The sequence below is a fragment of the Arachis ipaensis genome, chromosome B2 (genome assembly GCF_059453495.1).
Source record: "Arachis ipaensis isolate K30076 ecotype BB chromosome B2, ASM5945349v1, whole genome shotgun sequence".
NCBI classification, from domain to species: Eukaryota; Viridiplantae; Streptophyta; class Magnoliopsida; order Fabales; family Fabaceae; genus Arachis; species Arachis ipaensis.
This window is the reverse complement of record NC_142437.1, coordinates 24252792-24264318: the sequence shown is the minus strand read 5'-3', so window position 1 is coordinate 24264318 and position 11527 is coordinate 24252792. Positions and strand designations below refer to the sequence as shown.

At 40.5% G+C, this 11527-nt stretch overlaps 1 protein-coding gene, 1 non-coding gene and 1 pseudogene across 2 annotated transcripts; 1 reads left to right on the top strand and 2 right to left on the bottom strand.

Annotated features, from left to right (window-relative positions):
- Nucleotides 1–428: 428 nt before the first annotated feature.
- On the bottom strand, nt 429–536 carry LOC148573327 (small nucleolar RNA R71). Its single transcript, XR_015905891.1, has one exon. It is a non-coding gene; the product is annotated as a small nucleolar RNA R71 (small nucleolar RNA).
- A 4035-nt stretch (nt 537–4571) lies between these two features.
- LOC148573326 (uncharacterized) lies at nt 4572–5189 on the top strand. Its single transcript, XM_088504443.1, has 2 exons — nt 4572–4772; nt 4896–5189. The coding sequence occupies exons 1-2, from the start codon at nt 4572–4574 to the stop codon at nt 5187–5189; spliced, it is 495 nt and encodes a 164-aa protein (XP_088360569.1).
- Nucleotides 5190–5643: 454 nt separating this feature from the next.
- LOC148573325 (uncharacterized) lies at nt 5644–7342 on the bottom strand (annotated as a pseudogene).
- Between the last annotated feature and the right edge of the window lie 4185 nt (nt 7343–11527).

Here is an 11527-nt window from a genome sequence, read left to right as displayed (position 1 = left end):
GGAGAAAATCTGATAGGAATTTTCGAAAAAGAAGAAGATATGGCCGAAAATAAGCTTCGAAAATCCGAAGATATGATTTTACTGCACCAAATTCCAATTTACATGGAAGAGGCATCTCAATCCCTGCCATTAGAGCAAACAATTTTGAGCTAAAGCCTCAATTAGTTTCTCTGATGCAATAGAACTGCAAGTTTCATGGACTTCCATCTGAAGATCTTTTTCAGTTCTTAACTGAATTCTTGCAAATCTGTGATACTGTTAAGACCAATCGGGTTGATCCCGAGGTCTACAGGCTTATGCTTTTCCCGTTTGCTGTAAGAGACAGAGCTAGAATATGATTGGACTCTCAACGTAAGGATAGCCTGAACTCTTGGGATAAGCTGGTCACGACTTTCTTAGCCAAGTTCTTTCCTCCTCAAAAGCTTAGTAAGCTTAGAGTGGATGTTCAAACCTTCAGACAGAAAGAAGGTGAATCCCTCTATGAAGCTTGGGAGAGATATAAGCAACTGACCAAAAAGTGTCCTTCTGACATGCTTTCAGAATGAACCATCATGGATATATTCTATGATGGTCTGTCTGAATTATCAAAGATGTCATTGGACCATTCTGCAGGTGGATCCATTCACCTAAAGAAAATGCCTGCGAAAGCTCAGGAACTCATTGACATGGTTGCAAATAACCAGTTCATGTACACTTCTGAAAGGAATCCTGTGAGTAATGGGACGCCTCAGAGGAAGGGAGTTCTTGAAATTGATGCTCTGAATGCCATATTGGCTCAGAACAAAATATTGACTCAGCAAGTCAATATGATTTCTTAGAGTCTGAATGGAGTGCAAGCTGCATCCAACAGTACTCAAGAGGCATCTTCTGAAGAAGAAGCTTATGATCCTGAGAACCCTGCAATAGCAGAGGTGAATTACATGGGGGAACTCTATGGAAATACCTATAATCCCTCATGGAGAAATCATCCAAATTTCTCATGGAAGGATCAACAAAAGCCTCAACAAGGCTTTAATAATGGTGGAAAAAACAGGTTTAGCAATAGCAAACCTTTTCCATCATCCACTCAGCAACAGACAGAGAATTCTGAGCAGAATCCATCTAGCTTAGCAAATATAGTCTCTGATCTATCTAAGGCCACTTTAAGTTTTATGAATGAAACAAGGTCCTCCATTAGAAATTTGGAGGCACAAGTGGACCAGCTGAGTAAAAGAGTCACTGAAACCCCTCCTAGTACTCTCCCAAGCAATACAGAAGAGAATCCAAAAAGAGAGTGCAAGGCCATTACCTTGTTTGGTGTGGCCGAACCCAAAGAGGAGGAGGAGGACGTGAATCCTAGTGAGGAAGACCTCATGGGACGTTCAATGACCAATAAGGAGTATCCCTTTAAGGAACCAAAGGAATCTGAGGCTCATCTAGAGACCATAGAGATTCCATTAAACCTCCTTCTGCCCTTCATGAGCTCTGATGAGTATTCTTCTTCTGAAGAAGATGAAGACATTGCTGAAGAGCAAGTTGCTAAGTACCTTGGTGTAATTATGAAGTTAAATGCCAAATTATTTGGTAATGAGACTTGTGAAGATGAACCTCCCTTGCTCACCAATGAACTGAATGCATTGGATAGGCAGAAATTACCTCAAAAGAAACAGGATCCTGGTAAATTCCTAATTCTCTGTAACATAGGCACCATGACCTTTGAGAAAGCTCTGTGTGACCTGGGGTCAGGAATAAACTTAATGCCACTCTCTGTAATGGAGAAACTTGGGATCTTTGAGGTGTAAGCTGCCAGAATCTCATTAGAGATGGCAGACAACTCAAGAAAAGAGGCTTATGGACTAGTAGAGCACGTGCTAGTAAAGGTTGAAGGCCTTTACATCCCTGCTGATTTCATAATCCTAGACACTGGGAAGGATGAGGATGAATCCATCATCCTTGGAAGACCCTTCCTAGCCACAGCAAAAGCTATGATTGATGTGGACAGAGGAGAGTTGGTCCTTCAACTGAATGAGAACTACCTTGTGTTTAAGACTCAAGGTTCTCCTTCTGTAACCATGGAGAGGAAGCATGAAAAGCTTCTCTCACTGCAGAGTCAACCAAAGCCCCCACAGTCAAACTCTAAGTTTGGTGTTGGGAGGCCACAACCAAACTCTAAGTTTGGTGTTGAACCCCTACATTTAAACTCTAAGTTTGGTGTTGGGAGGTTCCAACCTTGCTCTGATTATCTGTGAGGCTCCATGAGAGCTCACTGTCAAGCTATTGACATTAAAGAAGCGCTTGTTGGGAGGAAACTCAATGTTATTTAATCATATCTATTTTATTTTCTTTTTGTTATTTCGTGTTTTATTAGGTTGATGATCATGTGGAGTCACAAAAACTACTGAAAAAAAATCAAAAACAAAATGAAAAACAGCATTAAAAACAGCACACCGTGGAGGAGGAGCATTCTGGCGTTTAAACGCCAGAAACAAGCATCTGTTTGGCGTTTAACGCCAGAAACAAGCACCAAGCTGGCGTTTAACGCCAGGATTGCACAGCAAGGGCGTTTTACACGCCTAATTGGAACAGGGATGTTAAGTCCTTGGCCCCATTCGATCTGTAGACCCCACAGGATCCCTACCTACCCCACCTCTTCTTCTCTCCTCTTCACACCTTTCCATAACACTCTTCCCCAAAATAACCTTCACCAATCACCTCCATTACTCCTCCAAAACCATCATACAACCTACCTACACCCACCCACTCAAATTCAAACCAACCACACACCTCCATCTCTTCCATTTTCTTCTTCTTCTACTCACTTCTTTCTTCTTTTGCTCAAGGATGAGCAAAGCTTCTAAGTTTGGTGTGGTAAAAGCATTGCTTTTTGTTTTTCCATAACCATTTATGGCACCTAAGGCAAGAGAAACCTCTAGAAAGAGGAAAGGGAAGACAAAAGCTTCCACCTCCAAGTCATGGGAGATGGAGAGATTCATCTCAAGGGTCCATAGCTTAGTAGTAGAGCATTTGACTGCACAACAAGAGAGCCCACTCGTGGACCTCAACAAGAGCTATGAGGGAGGAGCAACAAAAATAAGGAAGAGACATAGAGGAGCTCAAGAGCACCATTGGTTCTTCAAGAAGAGGAAGATGCCACCCTCACTAAGGTGGACCCGTTCCTTAATCTCCTTGTTCTTATTTTCCTGTTTTTCGTTTACTATGCTTTATGTTTTATTTATGTTTGTGTCTTTACTATATGATCATTAGTGTTTAAATGTCTATGTCTTAAAGCTATGAATGTCCTATGAATCCATCACCTCTCTTAAATGAAAACTGTTTTAATTACAAAAGAACAAGAAGTACATGGTTTCGAATTCATCCTTGAAACTAGTTTAATTATTTTGATGTGGTGACAATACTTTTTGTTTTCTGAATGAATGCTTGAACAGTGCATATGTCTTTTGATATTGTGGTTTATGAATATTAAATATGTTGGCTCTTGAAAGAATGATGAAAAAGGAGAAATGTTATTTGATGATCTGAAAAATCATAAACTTGATTCTTGAAGCAAGAAAAAGCAGTGAATACAAAAGCTTGCAGAAAAAAAAAGAGAAAAGAAAAATGGCGAAAAAAAAAGAGAAAAAGCAAGCAGAAAAAGCCAAAAGCTCTTTAAACCAAAAGGCAAGAGCAAAAATCCAATAGCCCTTAAAACCAAAAGGCAAGGTTAATAAAAAGGATCCAAGGCTTTGAGCATCAGTGGATAGGAAGGCCTAAAGGAATAAAATCCTGGCCTAAGCGGCTAAACCAAGCTGTCCCTAACCATGTGCTTGTGGCGTGAAGGTGTCAAGTGAAAACTTGAGACTGAGCGGTTAAAGTCAAGGTCCAAAGCAAAAAAAGAGTGTGCTTAAGAACCCTGGACACCTCTAACTGGGGACTTTAGCAAAGCTGAGTCACAATCTGAAAAGGTTCACCCAGTTATGTGTCTGTGGCATTTATGTATCCGGTGGTAATACTGGAAAACAAAGTGCTTAGGGCCACGGCCAAGACTCATAAAGTAGCTGTGTTCAAGAATCAACATACTGAACTAGGAGAATCAATAACACTATATGAATTCTAAGTTCCTATAGATGCCAATCATTCTGAACTTCAAGGGATAAAGTGAGATGCCAAAACTATTCAAGAGGCAAAAAGCTACTAGTCCCGCTCATCTGATTGGAGCTAAGTTTCATTGATATTTTGGAAGTTATAGTAGAGGTAATGACCAATTTGGTACCTGAAAGATTCAAACGCTGACATTTTGGTACCCAACTATTGATATTGACAAAAAGGTATCTGAATGATTAAAAATTTTGCCAAGCGTGTCCAAGAGCTTGCCGGAACATAGCTCCGGTGAGTACGATGCTTACATGGAGGCCGTTTTTTGCTGACAAGGTTAGTGTTATATTAGATGGAATTTCTAATTTAAATTACGCTTATCCTACTTGGAAAATAAACTTAACCTAATTTGAACATTAGTTTTGACCCAAATTAATTTTGCCCTAAAACCCAATTTTGCTCTCTTTGCTCTCTCGTAGAGCACGATCCCAATCTGGAGGATGCAAGCAGCTAGGGTTCGTAGAAAAGGTGGAACCGTGAGAAAGCACTCATCCATTCAAGCCTTCGACGTTGATGGTGGTTCTGGAGTTGGTAGTAAAATCTACGATGGGTGTTGCTTTTGTCCCCTTCCGGTGGTTCCGTTGAAGTCGAAGACAAGTAGCAACCCTGATAGATGGTTTCTACGTTGCCCTCTGTGGAAGGTAAGGTTAAAATGTTGATGTATACGTGACGAAATGATGCATTCTTCCTGGGTTTCTTTTCTCCACTTTTTCAGATTTACTTTCCGATCTTCTCTGATTCATGAAATTTTTGTGCCATGCTAGAACACACAAAGACGTTGTGGGTATTTTCAATGGTTGGATGAAACTAAAGAGCAATGTGTGGAAGGAGAAGTTTTTTCAGAGAATAGCAACATGGTGGGCATAGCAGACCCAAAGAAGAAAAGTAGAATCAACCAGGAGGGTAGTGATGGCCGGGAAAGGGATAGGATGATGATGGTGCTTTCTGTGGTGAATGACATGAAGGAGCAGCTGAAGATGGTTGAGTTGTTGTTGATTGTTATCTGTATATTGTTTGGGTTTAGGCTGGTTTTGAGTCTGCTTTGTATGGCTAAGTAGGAAGACAATGGTCAAATTTAAGATTTTAGGAATGAAATTTTGTTTATTTGTAATGTTCTCCTAATTATAATTGAGATGAATTAATGGATGCACTCTTATTAGTCTTCTGTGACTGAGTTATTGCTGTTGAATTGTGAGCAAGCCATATATAAGATAGGTAAGCCATTGATGAAAAAATGGCATAAACAGAAGCTGTATAAAAACACCTGTCTCATAGCATGAAATCATAATCCATAAGTATCCAGAGTAACATACCTCAGACCCAAAATAACACAAGTTTTGCCCCAAAAAACCTAACATGGCATAATGACAGTTATGTTGATAACAAGTAATACTAAATCAGGTCCAACATGGAACTAAAAACTAAACATGCCATAATGGCATTTAGTTGCATAGTATCTACATCAGGTCCAACATGGAACTAAAAACAAAATGAAAATCCAAGAAAGTAAAGTCACTTCTTGATGCTTGCTGAAGGCTTTTTCTTCTTCAAGGATGGGGTGGGCATGAAGCTTGTGAACCTGCTCTGTGTGGCTGGGCTTGCTGCTGCCATGGTTTCCCTAGTCACAGTTGGTGGCCTAGAGGATGCTGAATTTTGGGCTTGCAGAGTGGGCCTAACCAAAGGACCTTGTGACATTGACCCAGGCCCAGTACTTGGTCCTGCAACATTGGTTGGTGTGGCTGGGATCTGACATTTAGAACCAGCAGCATGGCTGGCAACCCTAGTTTGAGGTGCTGTTGAGGTTGGGTTTCTTCCTCTTCGAGTGGTCCTGTCCCTGCCTCTTGTTGGTGGTATTGGTGGTGTTGGCTCTATTGGCCTTGAACTGGTTGCTGGTGTAGTGGCTGCATTAGGGGGTGCAGCAGTTGTTGTAGTAGACAAATCAGCCTCAGTGTTCTGTATCAGTTGGGTGATTAGTTTAAAAAGGGGCTTTCTCAGTTCCAGGTGCAACATTTTGGAAAGAACAAGGTTTGAATTAAAATACAAAAGTTTACCTCATCAGGTTGACTTTCTGGGTGGTTTTGAGTGAGGTTTTCCTCATCTGCAACATGTGCAGCATGTGCAGCCTCTATGGTCTCCTCCCAGTTAGCTTCTTGCTCTCTAGCTTCATCCTCATCAATTCCTTCTTCTTGAGCTGCTGCTCCATTTGATCTCTCAGGGCAAGTTCTACTATTATGTCCAACCTTGCAGCCAGTCAATGAATAAATTAAATCAGTATTCAAACAGTTTATGTATGATTGAATGATATTATGTACGTAGATAGTAGATAATAAATTTGTTTGACTTACTCTCTTGCACGTTTGACATGTTATCTGGCCATATCTTCTCTTAGCATTGTATTGGCTCCCAGAGTCTTGCTCGCTGCTGTCCTTCTTCCTTTTCTTGGAAGGTCTTCCAATAGGCCTCTTGTATGGAGGAGGCAGACAAGGCAACCCTTCATGGTGCTCCCAATACTCTTGGCTTGGTATGCTGTTAATGTGAAACTGGTAAGTCCTGTTGTATGCCTCGATGGTGAGCTTGTGATGGACATAGTCTTCAGGCTTCTCATTCTTCCTCTGGATTGCTGCAATACCATGACAGCATGGTAGTCCAGTCAGTTGCCATTTTCTGCAGGAACATGTCCTCTCTCTTGTGTTCACCCTGACTCTATGTTGCCACTTTCTGACTTCAAATTTGTTATGTTCATCATCACCACACCACTGTGCCTCCCAGTAGTTAGCTTGTTTTTTTCCTTCTCTAATCTACTCACTTGTATAGGGGCTATATGTCCAGTGTAAGCCATCAGTGCGTCCTTGTGAGTTGCCATCGTCTTCATGATATAGAACCTGAGCTCCTCAAGCATTGTCAGTATGCTTTTCTCCCGCAGACCCACAATGGTTGAATTAAACGATTCACAGTTGTTGCTAGTCAAGCTATCAACCTTTGGCCATTCAGAAAACTTGCTTCTCGACCACTGTTCTTGCTCAAATTTATCCAAATACTCCCACGCCTGTTTATTGATCCGTTTCACATTAGCCATTGCATCCTTGAATTCTTGATCAGTAGTTGCTTTTGCATATTGCCAGAATGCTCCCTTAAGCTCCTTATCCTTCCATCGTTTGTTCAGGTTTCTCCACATATGCATACAACAAAATCTGTGCTTCACACCTGGCATCACATCCTGTAATGCTGGTATCAATCCCTGCATTCATGGGTAAATTCAGTAGTTAACATTAATACACTTAAGTTACTCAAGTAGGAATATAAGAACAATAATGATTGGATACACTGCATATTACCTTTTGCTGGTCGAACATGAAAACCCAGCCATTCTCATTATAGTCCCCTATGTCAGTATGTAACTCCTCGAGAAAGAATCTCCAATTTTCCCGAGTTTCTGCATCGACAACACCGTATGCAATTGGAAAAAGCTGGTTATTCGCGTCCTGACCTACTGCTGTTAGTAACTGCCCTCCAAAGTAGCCTTTCAGAAACGTCCCATCTAACACTATGAAGGGTCTGCACCCTGCTTTAAACGTCCCATCTAAGAAATAGTAGAAGGAAGATACAATGAATAAACAGGATGTCACCAGCAAACGCAAAAAACCAGAACTTAAACCAAGAACATGAAGCAGAATGTACCTCTTCGTAGGGTCGCTCCTTGCGAAGAATGGTGATCCCACGATGCCACTTGAGAACCGTTACCCTTGATTCGACAATGCCTCTCGCCTTGTATCGTTCTTCTTCGCGCCAAGCTTCCAGTGCAATGTCTCTCCCTCTCTACGTGACCTTTGAGTTTCGCTAGTGACAGACTAACCACAGTAACTCAGTAACTAGTAACTTCGTATATGCTAATTGGGTTTTAGGGCAAAATTAATTTGGGGCAAAACTAATGTTCAAATTAGGTTAAGTTTATTTTCCAAGTAGGATAAGCATAATTTAAATTAGAAATTTCATCTAATATAACACTAACCTTGTCAGCAAAAAATGGTCTCCACGTAAGCATCGTACTCACCGGAGCTATGTTCCGGCAAGCTCTTGGACACGCTTGGCAAAATTTTTAATCATTCAGGTACCTTTTTGTCAATATCAATAGTTGGGTACCAAAATATCAGCGTTTGAATCTTTCGGGTACCGAATTGGTCATTACCTCTTTATAGTATATTCTCTTCTTTTTATCCTATTTGATTTTCAGTTGCTTGGAGACAAGCAACAATTTAAGTTTGGTGTTGTGATGAGCGGATAATTTATACGCTTTTTGGCATTGTTTTTATATAGTTTTCAGTATGATTTGATTAGTTTTTAGTATATTTTATTAGTTTTTAAAAAAATTCACATTTCTAGACTTTACTATGAGTTTGTGTGTTTTTCTATGATTTCAGATATTTTCTGGCTGAAATTGAGGGACTTGAGCAAAAATCAGATTCAGAGGTTGAAGAAGGACTGCAGATGCTGTTGGATTCTGACCTCCCTGCACTCAAACTGGATTTTCTGGAGCTACCGAACTCCAAATGACGCGCTCTCAATTGGATTGGAAAGTAGACATCCAGGGCTTTCCAGCAATATATGATAGTCCATACTTTTCCCGAGTTTAGACGACGCAAACTGGTGTTCAACGCCAGCTCTCTGCCCTATTCTAGTGTCAAACGCTAGAAACAGGTTGCAAAGTGGAGTTAAACGCCAGAAACAGGTTATAAACTGGCGTTTAACTCCAAGAAAGACCTCTCCACGTGAAAGCTTCAATGCTCAGCCCAAGAACACTCCAAGTGGGCCCCGGAAGTGGATTTCTGCATCATTTACTTATCTCTGTAACCCTAGTAACTAGTTTAGCATAAATAGGACTTTTTACTATTGTATTTAGGATCTTTTGGAACATCTTTGGACTTGTAGTTCTGAGATCATGGAGGCTAGCCTCTCGGCCATGCCTGGACCTTTTTCTTATGTATTTTCAACGGTAGAGTTTCTACACACCATAGATTAATGTGTGGAGCTCTGCTGTTCCTCATGAATTAATGCAAAGTACTATTGTTTTTCTATTCAACTCAAGCCTATTTCTTATCTAAGATATACACTTGTTCTTCAACCTGAGGAAGGTGATGATCCATGACATTCATCATCATTCTCACCCATGAACGCGTGCCTGACAACCACCTCCGTTCTACTTGCAATCGCTTAAGTGCATATCTCTTAGCCTTCTGGTTCATGACGCATGGTTGCCTCACCTGACAACCGAGCCTTCCATTCCATGAGATCAGAATCTTTGTGGTATAGGCTAGAATTATTGGTGGCCATTCTTGAGATCCGGAAAGTCTAAACCTTGTCTATGGTATTCCGAATAGGATCTGGGAAGGGATGGCTGTGACGAGCTTCAAACTCGCGAGTGCTGGGCGTAGTGACAGACGCAAAAGGATGACTGAATCCTATTCCAGTATGATCAAGAACCGACAGATGAATAGCCGTGCGGTGACAGTGCATTTTGGACCATTTTCACTGAGAGGACGGGATGTAGCCATTGACAACGGTGATGCCCTGCATAAGCTTACCATGGAAGGCAGTAGGAATGATTGGATGAAGACAGTAGGAAAGCAGAGGTTCAGGAGGAACGAAAGCATCTCTATACGCTTATCTGAAATTATCACCAATGAATTACATAAGTATCTGATGCCAAGGCATCTTAGGCTAGTTTCACTAGCCTTTTTCTTTTATTTTTAGTTGTTTTATGCATTTTCCTGAGCCTTAAGTAATCATTTGGGCCAAATAGTCATGCTTGTCTTAAATCATTCAACATGAAGATTTTGATGCAAATTCCATGAGTTTTTAGTTATATTACTTGAATTGCCATGAATGGAAGATTTCTCATGAAATTTTGCAAGACTTTGATGCAATTGTTTGGATGATTTCAGGGAAGAAGAGGCTAGGCAAGGAAGCAACAAAATCAATAAAGGAAGCTTGAATATCACATGTGGAGTTTAAGTTCCAGTTTAAGCTTAAACTGGAACTTAAACTACCAAGCCATATAATGCTGGAATTGAAGTTTAACCTCCAGTTTAACCTTAAACTGGAGGTTAAATGATGCCAAGGCATCTTAGGCTAGTTTCACTAGCCTTTTTCTTTTATTTTTAGTTGTTTTATGCATTTTCTTGAGCCTTAAGTAATCATTTGGGCCAAATAGTCATGCTTGTCTTAAATCATTCAACATGAAGATTTTGATGCAAATTCCATGAGTTTTTAGTTATATTACTTGAATGCTATGAATGGAAGATTTCTCATGAAATTTTGCAAGACTTTGATGCAATTGTTTGGATGATTTCAGGGAAGAAGAGGCTAGGCAAGGAAGCAACAAAATCAATAAAGGAAGCTTGAATATCACATGTGGAGTTTAAGTTCCAGTTTAAGCTTAAACTGGAACTTAAACTACCAAGCCATATAATGCTGGAATTGAAGTTTAACCTCCAGTTTAACCTTAAACTGGAGGTTAAACGCCAGAAGTGAGAATCTCACCAGGGGAGCATTTCCACGTTTAACCTCCAGTTTAACCTTAAACTGGAGGTTAAACGCCAGAAGTAAGAAAGGCACCAGGAGCATTCCACGTTTAAGCTCCAGTTTAACCTTAAACTGGAGCTTAAACGTGTTCGACTATTTTTCTCCTCCAGGGTTGCTTTCTCATTTCCACGTTTAAGCTTCAGTTTAACCTTAAACTGAAGCTTAAACGTGCTCGAGCTTGTGCCTCCAGGGAGTGCCAGCGTTTAAGCTCCAGTTTAAGCTTAAACTGGAGCTTAAACGTGTTATATGGAACAGCTTGACCATGCCTTCTTCAAACATAAATAACTTGAGCTACAAAACTCCAAATGAGGTGATTCAAAATGCATTGGAAAGAAGACATCTAGAGCTTTCTAAGCATATATGGTATGCATGGTGGATACTAAAAATTGAGGGAGAAAACAGCCCCGTAATGTGCATAGAAGAGCATAGTACCAACATGCAATCAGGCCAGCTGACCTCTTCACCTTCCATGGAGTATAACTCGAGTTGTAGAAATCCAATTGAGGTGCTTCCAGTTGCGTTAGAAAGCTGACATCCATAGCTTTCCAACGAGGTATAATAGTCTATATTTGGCATCAAATTGGCAAGGTTGACAAGAGAACAAAGTGACGACTCAAGAAAGGGGGGTGCAACGTTTGAGTGTAGTTTAATGGATCATTATCCTTTTTGGATCAATTATGTCACTCTACCCTTCAAGCAAGCAAGGCCCATCAACAACACCAAATCAAGGCCACAAGAATCATCTAGAATAGTTTATTTTCATTTGATTGTAATTTGCTTTGAATTTCATTTTCATTTTGTAATTTAGGGAGCCTAT